Here is a 26,031-nt window from a genome sequence, read left to right on the forward strand (position 1 = left end):
CCCCATGTTTTCAGCATGGGACAAGGTGGCACATTCGAGCTTAGCACACACTCTAGCTTCTCTAGCACGAGGATGCAGTTCAAGACTTCAACATCAGGGCCTTCTGTGCCAAAGTCTCTCTGTCATTCAAAGTCTCTTATTTCAGAGAGCCTGATGTAAGTTCTTTTCTCTCAGTATTTTCACTTATACGACTTCTCGGATGATTTACTGTTCACCCCGGGATCCCCTACGCCAGGCTCAGACCCACTTTAACACAAAATCTTCAATTGGTCTCCCTCTGCTGGGCTCGGCCCACATTCATGTGTTTTTTCTAAACTTACCACTATTTCATTCAGATCGAAGACTTCCGGCTGTGCGCAGGATTCTGCTTGACCCGTCGCAGGACCACTTCGATTCATATGTATTTGTTCACTTTCAAATGATCTCCATCCGCCGGGCTCGGATAAAATGTATCTACTGTCGTCACTCCTCAGCTGGATACCTTACAGAGACCTTCGATTGAGCACCCACATGGTGTCAGGCCACTCCGTCAAAGGTATTGTAGCTTGCTTTAAAGTTCAATCACTCATCAGCAGTTTAACTTCACTTGCATCTCTCATCACATGCGTTTTAACAATGTTCGTTCCAGCACTCGCCATACAATGTGGTTGCTTGCAACCTTGGATTCAACACAGACCGGTCTTGTATCGGTCTTCCGAACTTACCGGCTGTGTTGCTTCAATGAAGCGGCTTTGTTCTTTGAGCCAAGGACAGTACCACAGGGGCTGGTGATTCTCCCCACCCTGATTATTGGTGCGGGAGGGCCCTGGGATTCTCGGACACACAACGCTGGATTCTTCAACCTGGTTTCCTGGTCTTATGCTTTCTCTCAAGGTTTCGGGAAAGTAACGGTTCCTTGTCGAAAATGCCAAGGGAATTTCCCACCTTGCGATCCCCTTACGTTATGCAGCATTTCATCTCTTGCGCAGCTGTCGTCTCGAAACTGCTGTTTCCTCGTTTGCTTTGCCTCGCTCAGGGTGTACTCTTGTGCTCTGCCTTTTATCCGTGTGGGGAAGTGTAATGGAAGTCAGGTGTGATTGATTGTCGATAATTGCCTGACTTCGCCTAACCATAGTATTGGGACATGTTCGGTACACAGGTCCGGTGTTGGTCTGTTTTCCCTTAGAGCAGACTGTCTGTGAGAAAGTGTTTGTGTTGTAAAAAGGGTGTGGGGGGTGTAGAGTCCCTAAATATTCTACCGGGTAGGAGGGGGTAAAGGTGTTACAGGGAAGGGGATACCGCATCTCACCAGCCACTGTCCCACTCCCGAGACCCCTCACCTAGGTGATCCTCCTGCACTGGTCCACCCCCAGGAACTGGATCCAAAAGAGATGGCCGTGTCCTGGCCACCTGGATGACAGATCCCCGTTGGCTAGTGGGTGAGGCACCTTCTGGTTTCTCACAGTACCCAATCTTACCTTTATTGCTGAGGAAACATGATGGACAGAACTTGAATTGGATGCATCAATATTAAAAAATGTGTTTAATTTCCAAGGGTCCTGTCGTATTCTACTATACTGGTGTGTGTCAAGGCATTCTCGGAAAGAGCAGCTGCTAGTTTTCAGTTAAGTGCTTCTTACAACGCCTTATTATCCTTTAGTTCTTGTCAAATGGTACACACTAAATCTCCAAGTTACTGTATAGAATTCATGATTTCTTTATCTAAGTGAGTGGGCATCTCAATCTATAAGTTACTGTGTACCTGTCAATCTCCAGTTCCAACATCCTGGAGGTTCCTTGCCAGATGCTGGATTGCTTGTTGTATGGTTTCCTGGGACAGAGAGATTCTCCCTCTGCCTCCAAGTGCCCCATGAAGAGATAACAGAGGCGAAAGTGTGATTAGCTCTCTGTAGAAGATTTAACTGCCATACACCATTTGCATGGTAAGAACTTAGTGAACACTGGGGTGGTTGGCGGCTTTCTGGATAAGCAGAGCCTGAGACCAAGGAATTGTTCCCCCAGTGCTTTCTGTTCCTTTGCGAATTGTATCGCCGCTTCACAAAACAATTAAAATTATACTATGCTTACTTTAGTAATAGTTAGTTGTATTAACATTTTCACAAATGGTATACATAAAACATGAATTTTAATCGGCAGATGAAATGGAAGAAATAGTGTCTGATGCATTTCAGACTGTAGAGAGTCCTTCATCAGGCACCCCTTCTGCGATATATAATAAACAGACCAAACAAAAACTGATGTAAATATTAGTCATCAGTTGTGACTGTCATTTGTAACCGAAGAGAAAAATCTATTTTTTTACCCAGCTCCTTTCTGAACACCCATTCCAAATACGAATATCAAACATCCATCTATTTACAAAAATAAATGGTAAAAAGCGAGATACATAGCAGTACCTAGATACTAACATAGCGTCTGTATAATAAGATAGATCTCTGAGCGAATCCCTGCAGAAATGTCTGCAGTGTCCCCAAGCAACCTTTGTCTTCAACCTGACTGCCTACAAAAGCTACTTCTAGACACACAAACTCAATATAACAACTTTAACAGGCAGTTTATATGGGTTTTACATTGTTTCATGTCGCAATGCTTTTAAGAAACATGGAGAAACACATGTAAGTACCTATGAATGATAACGTAGGAATAGGAAAACACAAATGTACAAAAGATTGCAAGAAACGGTCATGGTGGATACTATGTAAACAGTACCTTACTTCAGAAAATCAACATGAAAGAGACATGACCCAGAAGTAGTTCTAAACTTACTATAGCAAGTGGCGGCAACTGCTTTTGCTCAGGCGTGTTTTGGAGAAACATGCAACCCGTACATAGCACAAAGAACCAATAAATGTGGAAAAAAGCCTGCGTGAAGGCTTGTGTCAAACTGACACTGGTGTTCCGTACACGCACAGGGATGCCAATATGGTGGTGCTCTGTAATTCTCTTCAGGGGACCCACTCGTGCAGCCAACTTCCATTGCGAATATAATCTCCATTGAAAAAGTACATTTCAGATCTGGGGGCTCTCCCCGAACATCTGGTGGTTCAGATATCTGTGACACTAAGTCTCTGAGTCAGCACACCTCTTTAATTATTTCCTGGTATTGTCAGTGTCTAGTTGGTTCCTGAATTCATTTTCTACCCCTTCAGAATTCTTAGTCCCCATATTGGCATTTGTTAGGGTTTCTCAAGACTTCTCACAGGCTATTTTTACATTTCTCAATGCACCTTTCAGGTTGTAGGAGTTCTATCAGGCTTCTAACGGTCCTCTCAACTTTCTAAAACGTCCCCTAAGCTTCTTCCAGCATTGGCCTTCATGCGTGGCAGTCAGGTGTTGGCAATCAGAAGCTGTCTCTATCAGTCTCTCAGTACAGCAGGTTGGTACTTCATCCTTGCTCTCCTTCGTCAATTCTGCCTTTTTTATACCCCCGTCTTGATCTCTGATTACTAGGACCTTCCCTTCCCTTTCCTTGAAATTCCATTGGCTCTGGGAGTTTCATCTCTGCCCCTTTTACCAAAAGTTGTCCTGCTTTCTAGCTTCTTTCATGTATGCAGGGAAGGTTAGAAGATATAAACGTGGTTGGCCATCATGTATTTTGTCACTAGCTCTTTGTGTGCTTGGTGCAACCACCATGTGGCACTGTTATTTTGGCAAAAAGATTTCTAAAGCACTGCTTTTAGGTAACTCCCAATTTGACCTTCTGGGGCTACATTTGCTTTGTCGCAGTAACATTGGAAGATGCATAGACTTGTAATTTAGAATTTGAAAACCTGTATGAATGTACGTGTGTGTGTATTTGTGTTTTTGCAGTTTCTTTTTAAGTGAAGATCATTGGTATATCAGTGTAATTTAATTTACATCACAGTTGTTTTGTAATTGCCTTTTAATTAACAGTTTTTGCAAGTATGAATTTGAGTGAGTTCACATATTGGATATTTCGAATTTGTGCGATAGTAGCTGTGCTTTATAATGTGGTCAATCTTGCAAAAACTGTCCTCTTAAATACTAAATAGTTTCTTTGTAATGTTTATGTAGATTATTGTCCATAAAGATCCTGAGAATATCTTGAAACCAGATCAAAAACATTACAACATGGCTGGCAATCATCCAAACGAAGACAAGGATGCTTGGGACGTTAAGCAGCTGCTAGAGGTAAATACATCAATTCAATATTGTGCATTAAACAGTTTTTACAGCAATTATGCCAAAATGTGTTCAACTACATCAATATGCTAGCAGAATAATGGGATAAGGATAACAATGTTTTAAATAAATATATATATCAGTGTGAAATGTGAATAATTTAAAGTGAAAATGTGAGTTTGAAAAATGTTTCCCCCCGTAAATGAACATAGATCGAAAGGTTAGGCATTTTGAAAGACTATGGCGGCAGACCTATAATCAAGAGCTTAGGACTGTACGAAGACAACCTCATCGTTGGTGCAATATAGAGATTCTAAATGGTAAAACACAATATTTGGGGAAATAATATCAAAATCACTACTAATCCAGCAAAATAACTGTTTTTCAGTAATACATCAATTATGTAACGGACCAGTGGTGGACCAGATCATTCCCACACAATGCTTGGGTGACCACTTGGTTATTTTTTTTGCATGGCAAATAGACAAAATTAAGTCACATTACAGATTATAAAGGCAAGTCCTCCAGCAGTCAGGAGAAACGTATATTTGACCTCAAGCCCAGAGACCGTATCTCTTCAGCCCTAGAATCCCTCCACTGGCTCTTGATTGCTGCGAGGATCAGGTCCAAGACCCTCTGCATCATCCACAAGACTTTCTGGGGCCTGGGAACCCTCTACATCCAACACTCTCACCCTAAATACCTCCCTGCTAGAGCCCTTCGGTCGTCTAGCTCTAACTCTCTGCAGATCAGACTCTTTTCCAAGCAGAGAGTGGGGGGGCATATCGCTCTCATCTGCAGGTGCCTCCTTCTAGAATAGCCTCCCTGCCCCTCTCAGACTTGATCCGGATCTCCTTAAGTTCCAGAAGCTTCTCAAGCCCTTCCTTTTCTCATCTTCCTTCCCTCTCACCCTCCCCTGCCAATGTCCCTGCCTGGTTCCTTCAGAGTCTTACAGGGCAGAAGCCCCCCCTAATCCATCTACCCCTGCACTTGGTCTCCCCTGATTTCCCCCCTCCCCCCACCAAAACAAATCTGAACTTGCCCTCTCGTGGCCCTCCCCTTGCACTAGCCTGGCTGGGCGTGCTCCCTTGTAACCCTTCCAACCACTTTGCTTGCACTTAGCTTGTGGACCTTCCTTCCCCTGCACTCTTCTTTTTTCTGGCTCTGTCCACCTGGCCTCCCCTGGAACTCGTTTTTTTTCTCTCAGGCCCTACTGCCCTGACCAGCCCCCTTCTCACCCTCACTCCCCTCTCCCCTGCACTTCTTTTATTTATTTATTTATTTATTTTTTATTTATTTTGGTTTTTCAAAATGAATACAAACATTCATAACTTTCGTAACATTCCCTCTCCCACCCCCCCAACAAAGGATACGGTGTAGCATATTTCAACAGTTGAGGCTCCTGGGTCACCCATTCTTCCGATTCATAGTGTGTATTTTAAATAACAGAAATGCTGCGCAATAGTCTCGGCTTAAAATACATTTGTTCTCTATCGTTTGTGAATTCGTGTAGTGGCATCCAAGTGTTCAAATATTTCGAGTAGGAGCCGTGGGATAAAGCCGTAGTCTTTTCCATGGCCATTATTCCCCATAGTCTCACCCACCACATGGCCACTATCGGTCCTTGTTTATTCTTCCAGGTATGCGCCAAAGTTATTCTAGCAGCACTTAGCATGTGGGTAATAAGTTGGGCGTTTGTTCCAGATTTAGCATAGCACCCCTCCACCGCCTCCCCCAGTAGGGCCACCATTGGGTCAAATGGTAATTGTGTCCCTGTTATCTCCTTGATGTGACTCAGGATTTCTTTCCAGTACTTTTCAGAAAGCAGGCAAGGCCACCACATGTGCATGAAATCACCTGCTTGTCCACAGCCTCTCCAATAGGACATGGGCTAGTCTGGATTGATGGAATGCATGCGTGCGGGTGTCATGTACCATCTTAAGCACATTTTGTATGCTGCCTCTTTAATGGAGGTACATTTGGAACTTTTAGCATCTCTTTGCCAGATTTGGCTCCAGGTTTCGCTAGAGATTAGTTTCCCCATATCCGCCTCCCACCGCTGCATATAGAGGAGTGATTCTTCAGGGTCTACTGCCCCTATTAAGCTATATAGTCTTGACACCCCTTTCTTGGGCTGGCCCTCTTTTATTGTTAGTTCTAATCCCACCGGTTCTCGGGTTGCCTCTTCTCGGACCTTCCTGTTAGTGATCCAATGCCTTAACTGAATGTAATGGAACCTCTCAGTTTGAGGTATATTAAACTTGGCCTTGCAGCTCTCAAAGGTTAGAGGTGTGTCTTCTTCGTAAGGAAAATTGTATGTGGAACAGGGAGATGTAGAATGAAATCCCGAGCGGAGGAATATTACCTTTCAGTTAATACAACAGCAGACCCATGACACGTTCGGCGTGGGAGAGTCCCTCCATCGTGGCCACTAGTTGTCTCCACGCTATCAGGGGTCCTGCCTCCTACTCCCCTCCCCTCGTGACTGCTTCATACCAATGCCGCCGTCTCCGCCTCTGCCCACTTCAGGAGGTCGGTCCACCACACCTCTATTCTGGGTCTTTGGGCTGCTTTCCAGCCGATTGCGATTCTCCATTTGGCCAAGATGTAAGCGAAGTCTTTCATCTTACTGATGTGCTTCAGGTTGCGTGGTCTGGCAAAACCCCCCCGCATGCGTGCCCATACTGACTCCACCTCCAACTGAATCCCCTTTTGGGACAGACGTTGTTTGACCTCCATCCAGAATCTGCCCACCTCCGGGCATGCCCAGAACATCCCGGCATCCACCTCCCCACACGTAGGGCATTTCTGTATCACTGAGCTTCCAAACCTGCCAATTCTGCTAGGGGTCATATATGCCCTGTGGGTGACGTATAACTGGATCTGCTGTAGCCTCGCATTCCGGGACACCTTTTTATGATGCCTCTGGGCCCTCTCCCATTGTCCATCTTGCATAGGTTCTCCCGCCTCCTCCTCCCAGTCCCGCCTCAGTTGGAGCAACTCCTTGCCCACCCTGGTCATCAATAATTTGTAAATTTGGGATATTTCGTGCCCGCCTTCTGAAATATCATACATCGTCTCAATGACTGTATCGGGTTATTCCGCTAGTACTACCTCAGGCCACCTTTCTCGCAGTTGCTTGATCATTCTTGTATATGTAATGTATTGTCCCTTGTGTACCCCGGTGTCCTCCATTATCTTGAAGTCTAGTACCTCCCCCTTTTGCCATATGTCTCAGAGGGTCGCAAGGCCCATCGGTTCCCAGTATTTGCGGATCACTTTTATCATTTGCGTGTCCTCCCCGCATAGCGCCACTAGCGGCACCTGCGGGGAGCATGGGGTCGGGTTCCCCGCTATTTGGCACGCTCTGAGCCACATTTTCCGACCCAGTTCCAGCAATCTCGCGCTACCTTGCATCTCTGATTGAGGTAGCCATACCAGTTCTCTCAGAAAAAATGGGGCGGAATTCTTGCTCAACAGTCAAGCTTCGGCCGTCTCTTCTTCGGACAGCCACCTAGCCACATACTGGAGCTGTCCCGCCAGGTAGAAGATCTTGAAATTCGGTAGGTTTATGCCCCCCTTATCACACGGGTTCTGCAACTTCCAAAGGGCCACCCTGTTCCTGGACTGGAATTGTGCCACATCAAGCCCCTGCATAAGCTGTGGAGCTTCATGAAAAAGCGTTTGGGGAGCATGTATGGGATGTTCATGAAAAAGTGTGATAGCCTGGGCAGAACCACCATCTCGGTCAGGGCCGCCCTTCCCACCATGGCCAGGGGGAGCTTTGCCCAGAACCCCATATTATTCTTGATGCCTTCCACTGCCCTTTCCGTATTGTATTTATGTTCGTCCGTGGCCATATGATATATGTTAATCCCCAAGTATCGGAATGCCAGGGTATCGGCAAAACAGGTAAGCTCCTATGCGGGGCCCCTTTTTATCTCCCCAGGGGGAACATGCTTGACTTCTTGGGGTTTACCGCTATGCCCGAAAGGGTCGCATAGCGGTCCATCACTTCCAGGACATACTGTAAGTTTTCCTCTGGGAAGCGCAGGTATAGCAACACATCATCGGCGTACAGTGATATCAGGTGCGGTCCCCCCTTCGTATGGATTCCTATCTCCCCATACTGTTGTCTGAGACAGATTGCTAGTGGTTCTAATGCAAGAATGTAAAGCATGGGCGACCAGGGACAGCCCTGTCTAGTGCCCCTGCCAAGCTGCCATTTTTTTGAGATTATCGTGCCTGTTTTTACCCTGGCCATTGAGAAGCTGTATATCATCTTAGCCCACCTCAATGTTACGCTCACCTGGTGTCCACGGGGACGCCATCCAGCCGTAGGGACTCTGGTATCCTTCTCTGCGGTTCGCAGGTGTGACCAGCGGGGACGTTCTGCCTTGTTGTTAATTCAGGTGTGCTCTCAGTCCTGCCTTCTTGGCAGGGGCGCGTTGTCCTTTGTGGGCGAATGCGATATAGTTACTTCACTGATGCCGGCCCACTTTGAGTCTTTCAGGTAGGTCTTATTGCTGTTGGATATTGTTGTTATTCTTGCATGCCTTTCTTGGTTTAATAAATGTCTCTTTCTCTTCCTTAGGTGCGCGGAAATCCAATGTGATGCATTGGCTGAATTGGGTCTTGCCGGTAAAAGATGGCGTATAAAGAGCGCTATGATGCGGTAAGTAGGCGCTATGCACAGCGCTATGATGCCTTGCCTTTGCTAACCTGTTGTCTTTTCTTTTCCATAGATCGCGGTGCTCACCCGGTGTATGAAATCCTGAGGCGATGCTGGTCGAGGGGCGACTTGCGAGGTAAGCTTTTCGGCACAGTTCGTTATCTTGTAAAAGTGTCTAATGTCTTGTTTCTTCCTTTTTTGGTTGCAGATCCGTCGGTCCAGGAGACGCGCTGATCCTAGGATGCTGTTCGCAGGAGCTGAGGGCAGCTAACGATGAAAATTACAGGTAAGCTGCTGCTGCTAACAATGTCCTTTTGTCTCTTTACAGATGCTGTTCTTCCGAGGTTCGCGGGTACAGCTGAACACGATGAGCGACACGTTGCAGGATTGCAAAGTAACGCGAAGCGTGTTATCCAAGTTGGGTGTGGTTTAAATAGCTTCAAGAAAGTAGTCAAGGTAAAGTAGTTCCTAGGGTACCACTTCCAAAGCACTATACCGCATAGCTTGGTTCCAAGGAGCCAAGCTATGTGGATGCTTCCATGTTGGCTGGCACTTGAAATAAAGTAGTCCCCTAAACACAAGTCTTTATTAAGTATGAGCCTGGCGCCAAAGGTGCCAGGACTGGCCCCAAGAGGGCCTAGGCAAAGGATGCCTAAGTTTGTTGGAGACCTGAGCCAAGACCCCTCCTGGCCCATGGGCTTGCCAGGATGTGGGTCATGACAGCACTCCCCCCACCCCCATGGTCACTCTCAAGGTGTTCCTTCAGTCTGGCCCAGGTTTAGTTGGAAAGTTTCAATGATATTTTTTGATCAGACGTGGTGCATGAATGTTTTCACAGGGTTCCCAGGATCTATCTTGGGGTTCAAATCCTTTCCAATCAACTAGATAGTATAGCTTGCCCCTTGAATACTTGGGATCCAGGATGCCTCGGACTTCGAATTCTGGTTCTCTGTCAATAAGTATGGGTTTTGGTGCTGTCCCAATCCGTGTACCGGGCTGCTTTGCTTTTAAAAGGGACACATGAAATACCGGGTGGATTTGTAGGTTAGGTGGTAAGTAAATCTAGTTTGACGACCGCTGGATTAATAATTGCCTTGATGGTGTAAGGCCCTAAGTACCTGGGTTGAAAGGTCCGGATTCCCTTGATGGGTACAAATCTGGCGGCCAGCCAAACCTTGTCTCCTACCTGATAGTCGGGGGCTTTTTTCCGGTGTTGGTCAGTAAATTGCTTTTGCTTTTCTTTGGCGGGAATAAGATGTTCTTTGGCCTTTTTGAAAGCCTTAGTGATGTTGGTGTGAAGGGTTTTTACTGCTGGCATTTCCAAACTGGTTGGGTGATCCAGTTCTGAGATACGTGGGTGTCTACCATAAAAGGTATAAAAGGTTGCTTGTCCGGTACTGGAATGCAAGGAATTGTTATATGCGTACTCAGCTATCCATAGTAAGTCTTTCCAGTCTCTTAGTTCATAGTGCAACATGCACCGTAGGTATTGCTGGAGGGTCTGATTGGTCCTCTCGGTCTGACCGTCCGTTTGGGGGTGATGGCTAGTGGATAGCCGGACGTCAATTTGCGCCATTGCACAACACTTTCTCCAGAAGTTGGAGACGAACTGGCTACCTCGATCGCAGTTCAGGACTGATGGGAAGCGATGTAGTTTAACAATACCATCCAGGAACACTTTGGCTAAAGTGGATGCGTCAGGGAGGCCTTTGAGCGGAATAAAGTTTGCCATCTTTGAGAATAAGTCCACGACTACAAGAATGGTGTTAAACCCTTGACTGGGAGGTAGGTCAGTGATGAAGTCGAGGGAAAGAGTGTGCCATGGAGTGGGAGGAATGTCCAAAGGTTGCAGAAGACCGGATGGTTTTTGTTTTTGCGACTTATTTTGTGCGCAGACTCCGCAGGACTGAATATATTGGATGACGTCTTTACGCCAAGCAGGCCACCAGAAGTTCTGTTTTACCTTGGCTAGAGTCTTGGTGATTCCAGGGTGCCCTTCGATCAGAGAATCGTGATAACCTGAAATGATTTGTTGTTGTAAATCCTTGGTGGGTATGTACAGACGATCCTTAAAAAAGGGTAAGTGATCTTTGATGGAATATTGTTCCCCTTGCGCTTGCCATGCAAGGAAAGTATCTGAATTCATGGTTCGTTGAATCTCATTTATCAGTTCTACTTGGGTTAAGGCCGTAGTGATGCCCAAGAGTTTGTCTTCCGGTATGATGGGGACTGGGTCTGGGGTCGTATATACTATGTCATCAGTGCCTGTACGAGAGAGTGCGTCAGCTTTTCCATTCTTGACCCCTGGTCGAAATGTGATGACATAATCCTATTCGGCGAAGAAAAGGGCCCACCGCAATTGGCGTGAAGACTGGGCTTTAGCTGTGTTAAGATATTGCAGGTTTCGGTGGTCCGTGATAACTCTAATGGTGTGTCTGGCCCCCAGAAGGTAGTGCCGCCAGGCTTTAAAGGCGGATTTGATCGCCAAAAGTTCTTTGTCCGTGATGGCGTAATTAATCTCCGGAGGTGAGAATTCTTTCGACCAGAAGGCCACTGGATGTAGTTAGCCGGTTTCTGGATCTCTTTGTGAGAGGACAGCTCCCATTGCTATACTGGAAGCGTCTGTTTCCACGATATAAGGAAGATCTGGGCGAGGATGTCGCAGGATTGGCGCAGAGGTGAACCTTTTCTTAAGTTCCTGAAAAGCTTTTTCTGCTTCTTCGGTCCAGGCACATTTTTTGTTGTTTTTTCGTAGCAATACGGTGATCGGGTGTACGACCTGAGAGAAGTCTGGTATGAACCGGCGATGGAAGTTCACAAAGCCCAACATGCTTTGTACCCCTTTTACTGACGTTGGTGATGGCCATTTCAAAATGGTGTCTACTTTATGCAGGTCCATTCTGATGCCTCCTGGAGTAAGAATAAAACCCATATGCATATAAACAATGTTCACAGAGCTTGGTGAGGACTGAACGGACGTGCTTGATATCCTGTTTTGAGGTTGAGTACACTAGGATATCATCTATGTACACTAGGGCGCAGACATCAATTAACTCTCTCAAGACGTCATTCATGAAATATTGAAATGCTGCAGGAGCGTTGCATAACCCAAAGGGCATGACTTGATATTCGTACAAACCGTATTTGGTACGGAAAGCAGTTTTCCATTCGTCTCCGCTTCTGACCCGGACCAGGTGGTACGCTCCTTGAAGGTCCAATTTGGTGTAAATCTGGGCATTTTTGACCTGGTCCAGCATTTCAGGGATAAGTGGCAAAGGGTAACGGTTCTTCACGGTGATCTGGTTTAATGCGCAGTAGTCAATACAGGTTCTTAAGTCCCCTTCTTTTTTCGGTACGAAGAACAAAGGACTGGCTGCAGGGGACTTTGATGGACGGATGAATCCGTTTGCAAGGTACTGGTCTAAATAAGACTTCAGATGAAGGTTTTCAGGTTCTGTAAGAGCATAGATACTACCGCAAGGGACTTGAGCACCTGGAACAAGGTCGATCTGACAGTCATAGGGCCTGTGCGGCGGCAGCGTGTTTGCTTGGTCCTTCTGGAATACATCCTGGAAATCGTGGTATTCCTCAGGCAAGGTATTAGTTACTCCCAGGGTTGATGCTGTAGCTCCGGGAGTCACAGAGATACTGAAAGCAGGTTTCTGTTCTTGATAATAACAGGCTGGGGAGCAGTCGCTGGGGAAGGTTAATTTCCTTGCCCGCCAGTCAATCAAAGGGTTGTTAGCGAGTAACCATGGCATCCCTAGTATGAGCCGGAATTGAGGTGCCTTGATGAGATCGAACGAAATAAGTTCCCGATGTCCGTCCTGGCACAGCAAGGTTATCTCGGCTGTGCATTGGGTTACGGGTCCGGAAGCGATTTCTGTCCCATCCACCGTAGTTACCTTGTCTGTAGTCGGCTTGGAACATAGGGGAAGCCCCATCTCTGCAGCCAGGTCTTGATCTATATAATTCCCAACTGCTCCGCTGTCGATGTATGCTTAAACGGCATGCATTCTTGACGATCGTTGGTTATTAATTAAGATCACTGGTATTGCAAAGTGTGAGGTCGGTGGCTCTTTTCTCTCACTCGACAAACTGACCTCTACGTTTGCCGAGCTGGGTAGTTTTCCGACTTAGATTCCTTCTCTTCATCTTTTTCCGTGGCCCCAATGATCTTCCTTGGAGGTTTCACTGAGCAGTCCTTCAGGAAATGCCCTGGTTTTCCGCAATACAGACATAGTTGTTGTTGTCTCCTATTATCTCGCTCTTGTTTTGTTAGTGGAGGTCGGACCCCTCCGATTTGCATGGGCTCCACAGTATTTTCTTGCACTTGAGTTACATTGTCTCTAGATCGAACGTACACAGCCCGTGGGTCCATTTTGGAACGGTCTGCTTTTCGGTCTTGCAACCGGTGGTCTAGTTGTACGACCAAATCTATTAATTCAGAACCGTCTCTAGGAGGATCAACCACTTGAGCTAGAACGTCTTTTAATTTGCCTCGTAAGCCCCGATGACACAACGTGGTTCTTTTTGTTTTCAGGCCACCTAGCTTCAGCAACCAATCTGTTGAAAGTAGCAATGTACGTTAACAAGTCCTGATTCCCCTGTCGGAGGGAAAGGAGTTCATTGTCCACTGCTTGCTCTTGGGTTTGGCGAGCAAAAAGTTTTTCCATTTCCCTCTGAAATCCCCCAAAGTCATGTAATAAAGGATCATCATGGGTCACCAATGGTACCGACCAATCTGCTGCGCTACCACTCAGGTATGATAAAACAAAGGCTATCCAAGCTTGGTCATTTGGGAATGCTCCAGGCCTACAAAGAAAGTGAAGGTGACACTGATTCATGAAAGCTGCATATTTCCGTGGATCACCTGCAAAGCTCTCCGGTGGAGCAAAGGAACTGTTCCCGGTAACATGATTTGTACCGGAGTAGAGGTAGTTGATGGCATGGTAGGATTTTGCATCGTTGGGTTGTTTCCAGGTAGAGTTGTTTGTCCTGCTTGTGATTGCAAGTATTGCCTGCTAATTTCTTCAGTGCGCTCTTTAGTCACTAATAAGTCTCTCTGGAGAGCGTTAGTCTCTTGTCGGGCAGAATGAACCTTGGCACGAAGTTCTCCTAACAATTGGGCCAATTGGTCTAATTCTGATGTCTCCATGGCCCCCAGGTGGATTGGTTTGGCAGGCTTCGTGTTCTGTTATGCTCACCTGGTATCCACAGGGACGCCACTGTAACGCTCACCTGACTCCCACGGGGGCGCTGGCCTGGTTCGCGCTGCTGTGACCTCGTCTAAGGTGATGCGCAGGGTTCGGAAGACGGACTGGACCGGGCCCCAGATCTGGCTTGTCTGACTCGCAGAAGTATCCTTCTGTAGGTGAGAATAGGGGGTTAACTGTCTGCGGGGTAAAGCAATCGGCCTCCCACTTACCCCTCTCACCCTCCTCAAAACCCTTCTGTGCTTCCCCGTAGCGTCTCACCTTAGGGTCTGGAAGGACGAGCTCTCCATCCTGCTTCTGAGGCAGGGGCGCGTTGGTATCCAGTTACGTCACTGTATTTTCGGATGGGTGAGAACCAAACTTGCTGGTAAGTTTTTCTATAAGTGGTTCCCCTTGTGTCAATGCATTAATGTTGTAATGCTAGTGTTTTTTTCCCCATAGGGGCCGGGGTACGGAATGCCGGGGAACAGGCACCGACCCGAGGTGAGCGGTGAAATCCTTGTGGAAATCAGGTAAGTCTTTAATGAGTGTTTTGGTAATGTCTTTTCATTCACTCATTAACGCTGATGTCTTTTTCCCCTTAGGGGCCGGGGTCCGAAAATGCCTGGATGTGGCGCGGACCCGAAATGAAAAGGGAATGACCCAACAGGTAAGCCTTGACATGGAGTTTTAGCTTCCCTTTTCCCTTCTTTCTCTCACCTTTGTTCTTGTCTTTTTCTCCCTAGGCGCAGGGGCGCGACTGCGAATCCGGATGGTCGCTGATGAACATGGAGGCGCCCTGTAAAGGTGAGTAGAATGCGGCGCTGCAGCGATCGATGCCATGTGCTTTTAAAAATAAATGTCTTCCTTTTCAGGATTGTCGGCGAAATGTCTCTGGGATGCAGATTTAGCAGGTGAGGCCTTTTCCTTCTTCTATTCTCTTGTTCCCTTCCTTTGCAGGTGATTCAGGATGCTGGCAGGTGTGGCAGAAGTCAAAATGCAGGAGCAGACACGGTGAGCGTCCAGCTGCTAGATGCAGAACAACGCGAAGCACGTGTGGCTGATCGGGTGTGGTTTAAATAGCCTTGGAAGAAGTTCCTGGAATGTGTCCTTCCTCCAATCAGGTATGTATCCTTTCCCGACCACGCCCGGGTGGTAAATGAGTCCCACAGGTAAAGTAGTTCCTTTCAGGCCTCAAGGAGGCCGGGGTTCTGCAGCATGGTCTGCATCAGGTAAGTGCACCCAAACACTTTCATAATGAGCCAGGCGCCTATGGCGCCAGGACTGACGTTTTCTATGAGCCTGGCGCCATAGGCGCCAGGACGCTGTCCAAAGGGCCCCTCTAAGGGGTTGCTGGGACCTTCCCCTGGGACTAGATGTCCGCTTTCGGGGACGCAGGGCCTGAGCCGGCTCCCCGGGAGCGGGCATCGTGACAGCCACCCAGCCGTAGGGACTCTGGTATCCTTCTCTGCGGTTCCCAGGTGTGACCAGCGGGGGAAGTTCTGCCTTGTTGTTAATTCAGGTGTGCTCTCCGTCCTGCCTTCTTGGCAGGGGTGCGTTGTCCTTTGTGGGCGAATGCGATCTAGTTACTTCACTGATGCCGGCCCGCTTTGAGTCTTTCAGGTAGGTCTTATTGCTGTTGTATATTGTTGTTATTCTTGCATGCCTTTCTTGGTTTAATAAATGTCTCTTTCTCTTCCTTAGGTGTGCGGAAGTCCAATGTGATGCATTAGCTGAATTGGGTCTCGCCGGTAAATGATGGCGTATAAAGAGCGCTTTGATACGGTAAGTAGGCGCTATGCGCAGCGCTATGATGCCTTTGCTAACCTGTTGTCTTTTCTTTCCCATAGATCGCAGTGCTCACCCGGTGTATGAAATCCCTAGGCGATGCTGGTCGAGGGGCGACTTGCGAGGTAAGCTTTTCGGCACAGTTTGTTATGTTGTAAAAGTGTCTGTCTTGTTTCTTCCTTTTTTGCAGATCCATTGGTCCGGGAGACGCGCTGATCCTAGGATGCTGTTCGCAGGAGCTGTGGGCAGCTAACGATGAAAATTACAGGTAAGCTGCTGCTGCTAACGGTGTCCTTTTGTCTCTTTACAGATACTGTTCTTCCGAGGTTCGCGGTTACAGCTGAACACTATGAGCGTCACGTTGCAGGATTGCAAAGTAACGAGAAGCGTGTTATCCAAGTCGGGTGTGGTTTAAATAGCTTCAAGAAAGTAGTCCAGGTAAAGTAGTTCCTAGGGTACCACACCCAAAACACTATACCGCATAGCTTGGTTCCAAGGAGCCAAGCTATGTGGATGTCTCCATGTTGGCTGGCACTTGAAATAAAGTAATCCCCTAAACACAAGTCTTTATTAAGTATGAGCCTAGCGCCAAAGGCGCGAGGGCCTAGGCAAAGGATGCCTAAGTTTGTTGGAGACACGAGCCAAGACCCCTCCTGGCCCATGGGGTTGCCATGGGGGTTTCTGGATGTGGTTCATGACACTCTCATACTCAGGTCCCATCCCGTATTATTTCAAGGCCGCCAACGACCACGGCCACCTCACAGAGTCAAAGGCTTTTATTGTATCCAGCGAGACTATAGCCATTTCGCCGGGGTCTTTCTCTGACTGTTTTATAATGTGGTGGAGTCTCCTGTGGTTGTCGGTTATATTCCTGCCCAGGACATAGCCTATTTGATCGGGGTGTATAAGTTTGCCAATTACCCTTTTGAGTCTGTTTGCCAACACTGCAGTTAGAATTTTGTTATCTTGGTTCAACATGGATAGGGGTCTGTATGTCCCACAATCTGTGCTTGGCTTGCCTGTTTTTAGTAGCGGTATAATCGCCGCTTCCCTCAGAGACTCCGGCAGCCTTCCCTTCTCGAACACTTCATTGAGCATGGCTAGCAGCGGGGGGGGGGGTACTTCCTGCATATGTTTTATAGAATTCACTAGGGAGCCCGTCGGACCCCGGGGCTTTACATGTGGGTAGGTGCAGAACAACTGTCTCTAATTCCTCTATTGTAATTGGGGCGTCCAGGTTCTCCCGTTCTTCGTTTAATTTGGGTAGTCCTATATCTTCCAGTGTTTCCCGAATCTCCCGACCCGTCTCCTCCCCCGTGTCCTCATAGAGGCGTTTATAGAATCTAAGGAACCCCTCGTTTACTCCCTCTTGGGTGTCCCAGGTCTGACCTTCCTCTCCCTTTATCTCTCGGACAACTTGTCTCGGTGTTTCATTTTTATATAACCATGCTAGCCGCCTTCCTGGTTTATCTCCCCCTGCGTGTTGCCTTTCAATATATTTTTTATAGTTCAATTTACATAGTCTTTCCCAGTGCTCCCTGCTGGTTTGTTGTAGTAAGTTCACCTGTTCAGCATCCTCCTGTGAGGTGCCCTCCTTCTGCATCATTTCTTCCAGTTTCTTCTCTGTCTCTTGTAGCTCTCGCTCTATGCCCCCTTGGAGCCCTCTGGATTTGGAAATGGCTGCGCCTCTTATTACCACTTTAAACGCCTCCCATAGGATTCCCTCTCTCTGCACGCTCCCTGTGTTAATGTCAAAGTACTCGATAATTTCCTCCCTTAAATCCTCTCGGAATACCGAGTCCTGCAGGGACTCGGCTCTGAGCCTCCATGTCGGGATTCTCTCTCTGGGGGGCGGGGGTGAGCTTATCTAATTTATTGTCTGACCTATCCATTTTGGGGTATGACGTACAATTAAATCCCCCCCCCATATAATCGCGCCACCCAAATGGGGGCTGATTTTGCCGTATAGAGTCCTGAAGTAGGCCGCCGTGTCCTGATTGGGGGCATAAGTATTTATAATGCTTACTTCTCTATTTTCCAGTAGCCCTCGCATCAGTATCATCCTCCCATCTGGTTCCGCTGTGGCCTGCAACATCTGAAATGGCACATGAGGTCCCACCCAGGTAACCACCCCCCTAGCGTAAGCAGAGTATGTCGCTCCTATGGTGGTCCCTTTCCACTTTTTCCTAACCACCTCTAGTTTCTCTCTCATAAGGTGGGTCTCCTGTAGGAGCGCTATGTCCACTTTCAGCCTTCTCAAGTACATCATTTCTTTATTTCTCTTCAGGTAACTATTAAGGCCTCTCACATTCCAAGTTACAATTCTAAGACTTCCCGTCGCCATGCGTGGTTTGTCCCTTATCCCTCCCTCTTTGTTCCTCTCTCCTGTCTCGTTTGGCATGAGTATGGGCTTGTACCCCTTCCCCTTGCAACATTAACTCCCCAACTAACCCCCCCTCCCCTTCGTCCCCAACTACGTTCACAACACATATTCCCACCCCTCCCTCCTCCCTACCCGTCCCCAACTGGCGCCCAGCTCCATCCCTGAATCTCGGGCTCCCCCGCATTTGGTCCTCTCTCGGAATGCCGAGATCAGGTTCCCATCAGGGTGTCACCGGTCTACCGGTCACCTAGCTAATCTGAATATGGGGGGGGTATGAGAGCAGGTTCCGTTAGGCTCCTATATCTTGCACTATGTTCCCGTGCTCCAAGGATCATGTTTATACAGCCCTTATTGCACCTATCCCAGCAGTCTTGGCCCTATCTTATATTCTAGTCTCAATCTCTGAGTCCGTGGCACCGTGAGTACCGCAGCCTTCCTTCTACTTATCTGCTCCGTCTTCCTTCTGTATATACGATTCTGGTGGGCAGCTCTGTGTGTCAAGCCACTCCGACGCATCCTCTGGGGTGTCGAAGATCAGTGCTCTGTTTTTGTGGTACACCTTCAGTTTCGCCGGGTATATTAACATGTACTTGTAGCCTGCTTCCCGCAATCTTCTTTTCACTGCGCCATAGTTCATGCGTCGTCTTTGTACCAACAGTGTGTAATCCGGGTATGCCGTTATGTTTGCCGATGCTCTCTGTATCGTTCCTCCCTTCCGGAAATGCTCTAGGATTTTCTCCCTGTCTCGATAGTTCAGGATCTTGGCTATTATCGACCTCGGGGTGAGGGGGGCTCCTGGTGGTGGCCTTCTTGGCAGGGCTCTGTGTGCCCGTTCCACCGCAAATCCTTGGGTCAGCACCCCCCTCCCCCCGGTTATTTCCTGCTTGTTTCAATATATTCCGTGGGGTTTGGTCCCTCTTCTCCTTCCGGCAAACCCACAATGCGTACGTTGTTCCTCCGTGCGCGTCCCTCCGCTTCCTCCACCCTGGTTTCTAAGTTGCTCACACGTTGTTCAAGGATGTGGACCCCTGCTTTGTGGGATGCTCTTTTGCAGCTGTATCCGGGGCTACTTCCTTTTCCAATTTGCCTGTACGTTCTGCTAGCGTTCTGACGTCTTGTCTAAGGAGGTTCACCTCTTCCTACACCGCTCTTACTTTAAGTTTCAGTGCCGCCTTCAGTTCGACCATAGCGGATTCTAGTTTGGTTTCCCACGCCATTTTCAGGTCCACTATTGCCGCCAGGATTTGCTGATGTTTGCTTGTGGTATCAGTGCCCGTGGTGGGGGTCCTCTCCTTACTCCTGGCGCCTTCCGCCGTCAGCAGTGTTCTGTCATATTCTTCCAGCGTGGGTTGTTTGCCCTTTGCTTTAGCCTGTTTGTTGGCCATCTTGATGTTGCTGTGCGTTCCTCCACGGGCACCCCGGTTTGTGGCCTTCAATTCCTCAAGGTCTTTTCGAAGGTCAGCAGTGGCCCTTGGGGGAGGCCGCAGCGGGGGTCTACGTGTTCTATTAGTTTGTGTCTGGAGTGGATTGTATCCTCCCACGTACTTGATCACTATCGCTTCTTATTGTCCTTATGCCCCTACACCAGGTAGTTCAGATCCCTGTCAGCGCTTCCAGGGCTCGTGGTCCTGTTTGGATGTTGCGGGCCTGGCTGTCTCTAGCAGTGGGTGTTGTTTGCTAGACTTGAGCTTCAGCCAGTCCCCCACTCCAAGTCATGCCCCAGGTTGTGCCCTTCGCGCCTCTCGCGTGCACCAGGCGACTTTGCTGGCTGCCCCCAGCCTCCTCATATTGCAGCCCTCGCAGTCTACGCCGTGGCCTCCACCATCGGGTGAGTGGTCACTGCAGCTTGTGTGACCGTCCCTCATATGGCATCCGGTGTTATTCGTTGCTCCGTGTCTCCCTGTCCTCTCGGAGCTGCCCTGCAGAGCAGCGCAGGCAGCACCCACCGAGCCTCCCCTGTGGCAGCCTCTCGCGTGTATATTCCTTGTTCGTTAATGGTCTGCGCTCGCTGCCAAGTATGCAGCGCCACACTGCATACGGAATAGATCTCCTCAGGGCAAGTGTGCGTGTGTCCCCGGGCCCCGCAGGACACGCTCGCTGTTCAGTTCAGCGTGGGCCCCGGCGTAGGCCCGAGGTCTGATTGCGGGCAGTAATCCGGGCGTGCTTCAATCCTGGTCGTTATTGCTGTGCCCCGCTCTCCATCCACTGTGTCGCCCGCAATGTCCTCCGCCTCTGGTGCTCCTCGGACACTAGGTCTACCGTGGCTCTCCCTGGCAGGGCTTGTTCGGGCCGCTCCGCCCCGCGGGCGTCAGTGTTCACTTCACGGGGCTCCTATGTTCCCTTTATGAGTCCACCACTACGCATTGTTCCACATTATAAAGCAGTGCGGGTGCTGGAGAGCGGGTCCTCCCTCGCTGCGCGTGTGTTCTCACAAAGCCTTCTAGCCCTCAGTGGGCAGCCTTCCTCCGTGGGCAGCCGTCCCCCAAGGGCGGTCCGTTTAGGGGTCCCCCCGCTATGTTCCAGAATCAGTTACACTCCTTCATGCTCGTAAGCGCGGGCTCATCAGCGCCCATACCAGCAGTGCAGGGGCACCCACGCACAGCACCCTGCGGCCGTGTCTGCCTGTCGCTGTTTCCTCACTGTCCTGGCACAGCCGGCTGGGTCCTTTGTCCTCTCGTCTTGTCTGCCATTTTGTGTCACCTTTCCTGGATGAACGCGACCACCGCAATGTTCAGAACTCGGGCCCCATACTTCTTACGGGCTCCAGAAGTTTGTCGGGCATGAGCACCGCATTTATAGGCGGGCATATGATTTTTCAAGGCTTCCATGCATCTATGTATGCACTATCAACAAAGATCATTTTTCAGGATCTCGGGCGCTCCACCGGAACGCGACTCCTCACATGGCTCTCATAGCCACGCCCCCCCCTAAAGGCTAGATAGTTTTTTTTTTATATATAAACGGTTTTTATTATTTTATAAACCAAACAAACAATACAAACCAAACTAGCAGCGTTATTTGCAACAATACACATGAACATCAATAAATGAACGCCACTGAACTCCCAATCCCTCCCCCCTTAAGAGCTTGTTCTTCCTCATTACATATCTGCTGCGTGTGGCAGGGTATCGCTTTCTTCTGAGACTGCAGAATCCGTTATTGTGCCAAACAGTCCAGTTATTAACACTCTCCATGCTAGCAAGGTACCCACTTCTTCTTCCCCACACTTGCTACATGCCTCCTGCCATACCACCGTTTCAGCCTCCGCCCATATTTGCAGATCCCGCCACCATACCTCGACCAGTGGCTTATGGCACTGCTTCCAGCCCATGGCAATCTTTCGTTTTGCAAGCACATATGCCAAGTCCTTCAATTTCCCAACATGTTTAGTATTCCATGGTCTGGGAAACCCTCCCAACAGGCAGGCCCAGGCCGTATCTATATTGAGCGTGATCCCTTTGTCAGCTAGTTTTTGTGCCACCTCCCCCCAAAAACTCTCAATCACTGGGCAAGAACAAAACATGTGTGTCATATCGGCATCTTCCTTATTGCATTTTGGGCACGCTTGTCGTCCCGCATGCATTTACAAACTTAGATATTCTCATCGGGGTCATATAGGCTCTGTGCGTTATGTACAACTGTATTTGTTGTAATCTGGCATTTCTGAACACCTTGTGTTATCCCATCGCACGCTCCCACATTCCATTGGTCATCTGTGCCCCAACCTCTGCTTCCCAATCCAGCCTCAAATGCGTCAAATCCTTCCCTATCCGGGTCATCATCATCTCATACAGTCTAGAGATCTCATGCCCTCCCTCTGACATGTCGTATATTGTCCCCATGGTGGCGTCTGGCTCCTCCGCCAATACAGTCTCAGGCCAGGTTTTACGAATAATCTGCACAAGCCTCAGATACGTGACGTATTGGCCTCTATGCAAGCCTGCCTCTTCCCCTAATTCTTCAGAATCCTTAATGACCCCCTCTTGCCAGACATCTCCTAATGTAACCAGCCCGACCGACTCCCAGTAGGTCCTGATTATCATTCTTAGTTATGTATCTTCCCCTGCCAAGGCCACCAGCGGTACCTGCGGGGAGCACGGGTACGGGTTTTCCATCAGTCGGCATACTCTACGCCACATCTTCCACCCAAGCATCATCATACCCGGGCGCTCCTTCATTACAAGTCTAGGCAACCAAATAATTTCCTTTAGGTAAAACGGAGTGCAGTCCTGTCCAAACAGCCTAAACTCCGGAGTCACCTCATCAGAGAGCCACTTGGCCACATATTGCAACTGGCCAGCTACATAATAGGCCTCGAAATTTGGCAGCTTAATACCCCCTCTGTCATAGAAGTTCTGCAACTTCCATAACGCCACTCTATTCCGAGTGCCCTGCCATAGGAAGTCTCTGCACATACCATTCAGCTTGGCAAAAAACTTTTTGGGTATCATGTACGGGATATTGCTGAAAAAATGTAAGAGCCTGGACAAGACCACCATTTTCAGCATCGCCCCCCCGTCCCATCATTGCCAGCGGCAACTTCTCCCAAAACTTCATACTTATACGGATTTTTCCCACAGCCATCTCAGTATTATGTAAATGTTCCACCTCTACCGTGTGATATACATCTATTCCGAGGTAGTGGAAGGAGCCAACCGCCCATGGCACCGACAACACTGGCAACCGCTCCAGAGGGGTTCCTCTGTAGCTACCCAAAGGGAACATGCTCGATTTGTGGGGGTTCACCGCTATGCCGGACAGTTCTGCATACCTTTCCATTACCTCTAGAATGAATTGAAGATTTTCCTCCGGATATTTCAGATATAGAAGCAAATCGTCAGCATATAAGGATATGAGGTGTTTCTCCCCCCCCCCCCACCTCAATACCTATCATGTCATATTGTTGTCTAAGGTACACTGCTAGGGGCTCCAGAGCCAGAATATATAACATCGGGGACCAGGGGCACCCTTGTCTGGTGCCTCTGCGAAGTTGCCATCTCTCGGATATCACCGATCCTGTGCGTACCCTAGCCAGCGGTTCACTGTACAGCAATTTCCCCCACCTAACATAGCCCGGCCCCATCCCGTATTCCCTCAGGGCCTCCAGCAACCATGGCCACCTCACTGAATCGAAAGCCTTGACTGCGTCTACGGACACAACGCCATTTCACCCTCGCTTCAGTTCCCCTCTTCAATCACCCGGTGGAGTCGTCTGTGGTTGTGGGTTATATTTCTGTTGAGGACATAACCTGTCTGGTCCGGGTGTATCAGTTTGCTAATAACTCTACGCAGCCTATTGGCCAGGACCGCCGTCAGTATCTTGCCGTCCTGGTTCAACATTGACAAAGGCCTATAGGAGCCGCAGCTGTGCCCTGGCTTGTTGGGCTTAGGAAGCGGTATAATTATCGCTTCTCTAAGCGATTCCGGCAGCCGGCCCACCTCAAAAGACTCATTGAGCATTTCTAGCATGGGGAGGGAGTACCTCCTCTCTATATGCTTTATAAAACTCGCTAGGGAGTCCGTCCGCACTCGGGGTCTTACAGGTGGGCAACTGCTTCACCACCTCCTCCAATTCCTCCAGAGTAATCGGTGCATCCAGCTCCTCCCTTTCTTCGGCACTAATCTTGGGTAATTCCATGTCTCTTAAAGTTTCTCTTATCTCTTCTCGATTGCTCCCCCCTTTGTCCTCATATAATGCCCTGTAGTAGTCTGAGAATGCCTCATTGACTCCCTCTTGGGTGTCCGCTACCTCCCCATCCTCTCTGGTTATCGTCCTAATCAGGGGCCTAGGGGTTTCGCTCTTATATAACCACGCCAAAAGACGGCCGGTTTTATCCCCACCTGCATGTTGTCTCTCAACATACTTCTTATAGTTAAGGTTGCAGAGCCTTTCCCAAAGCTCTGCACACCGCTGCTGCAGTTTGAGTACAAGTTCCGCATCCCCTCCTGCCCTCTTGATTTCCCGTTACAGTTCACCTTCTGCTTCCCCTAACTCCATTAGGACCCCACCCTGTAGGCCCTTTGATTTAGCAATAGCAGCACCCCGCAATACCACCTTAAAGGCTTCCCAGGGCGTGCCCGCTGAATCCACACTGCCAGTGTTTTCTTCAAAATAATGTGTGATCTCATCCCTGATATCTTCTCTGAAGACCAGGTCCCTGAGCGCCTCAGCCCGGAGGCGCCACGTCGGTATTCGCGCTCTGGGGCGGCAGTACCCTCGCTTTGTAGTCTATTTGGGTGGTCTCTATCACCACATCTGGCGAAAGGCTAGATAGTTAGTGGTTTTCTTGATAGCAAGCGGAAGGTCATTCCACAGAGTAGCCACAGCTATGGAAAACGCACGCCCTCCGACTCGGACCCGATTAAAGATCTGGGTCACCAGCGGATTAGTCGAAGCAGAACGCAGACAACGGCTGGGAAGATATTGAGTGAACTTAGCTTGGAGGTATTCAGCGCCCTGTCCATGAAGAGCACGCTGAACAATACATAAAGCTTTAAAGTCAACCCGCTGGGTCACCAGAAGCCAACGGAGGGCTCGGAGCACAGGAGAAATGAGCACCATAAACTGTGCCAGTGGCCATGCGGGCCGCTAGATTCTGCAAACGTTGCAGCCGGTGAATCAAGCCCTTTGGTTATGCGAAGTACAGGGAGTTGCAATAGTCTAGCCGGGATAACACCATGGCTGCCACCACTGGGGGATGCGGTGGGGCAGGAATCATGGGTAACACCTTCTTTAAGATCTTAAGATGAAAGTGGCCGGCTTGGCAGACTGCAGTCACTTGCTTGTCCATTGATAGAAATGCAGACAGAATAACTCCCAGATTTTTAACCTTATCCACCGGAACCGGAAGAGGACCTAAAGATGAAGGCCAGAAAGAGGACAACCAAAGGGTGGGATCAGGGGGGCAACCCACCACCATCACCTCAGTTTTGTCTCCATTCAATTTGAGCCAATTGTAGTTCATCCACTCTCGCACGGCTGTCAGGCACTCGCGCAGGCACGACGACACCTCGTCCCGATCAAGATCTAACTGATCAGGATTCGGATGTCGTCGGCGTACGAGTAGCATCTGACGCTGAAGGAGCGGATCAAACATACAAGGGCCCAAATATAGATGTTAAATAGAATGGGAGACAGAGAGGAGCCTTGCAGGACTCCACAGCTGAGGTGACAAGCCGAGAGAAAAGGGGGCATGGAGAAAGTCTGAGTCCGATACGCTAGGAACGAACTGAACCAGGCCAGTACTTGACCTGATATGCCTAACTGGGCAAGCCGGGTCAAAAGAATGGAGTGGTCGACTGTGTCAAATGCCGCTGATAGATCTAACAAAATCAGGGCCCCCACTCCACCTGCATCGACCAGCCTGGCCATATCCTGGACGGTGACCAGTATGCTCTCCCTGCCCCTCCCAAGTCCAAAGCCACACTGGGCAGAATCCAAGAGCTGGGAAGATTCAAGAAATGTAGAGAGAGTAGGGGAGACACCAGTGATTCAAGAAGTTTAGACAGAAGAGGGAGAAGAGAGATAAGACGAAAATTAGAAAGAACAGCAGGATACAGGGAGGGCTTCTTAAGAAGGGGAATAACCCTAGCTGCTTTCAGTTCCTGCAGAACCAGCTTTCAGTTCCTGCAGAACCAGCCACATTCTAGCGTGGTGGAGCTGTTTTTCTTAATACAAATGACTAATTAGCTCACATCAAAAATTACAATTAGGTTGGCGCATTGTTCTCATACACTAACTGGAATTTAAAAGGGATTGATGCTGGTTTTAGAATAGTCCAAATGCATAGACACTAATGATGGACTATAACTGCACCTCAACCTAGTGTAAATAGGATTAACACTTATGG

General features: G+C 48.7%; 1 protein-coding gene across 2 annotated transcripts in view; it reads left to right on the plus strand.

Moving 5' to 3' along the window:
* ADAM17 (ADAM metallopeptidase domain 17) overlaps positions 1-26,031 on the plus strand; it is a 1,432,827-nt gene that overhangs the window by 627,622 nt on the left and 779,174 nt on the right. For both annotated transcript variants that reach the window (XM_069605995.1, XM_069605996.1), the window contains exon 8: positions 4,036-4,152. In XM_069605995.1, coding sequence (XP_069462096.1) covers positions 4,036-4,152 — 117 coding nt within the window. The remainder of the gene's footprint in view (positions 1-4,035; positions 4,153-26,031) is intronic.

The sequence above is a fragment of the Ambystoma mexicanum genome, chromosome 4p (assembly GCF_040938575.1).
Source record: "Ambystoma mexicanum isolate Mex_15411 chromosome 4p, UKY_AmexF1_1, whole genome shotgun sequence".
Taxonomy (NCBI): Eukaryota; Metazoa; Chordata; class Amphibia; order Caudata; family Ambystomatidae; genus Ambystoma; species Ambystoma mexicanum.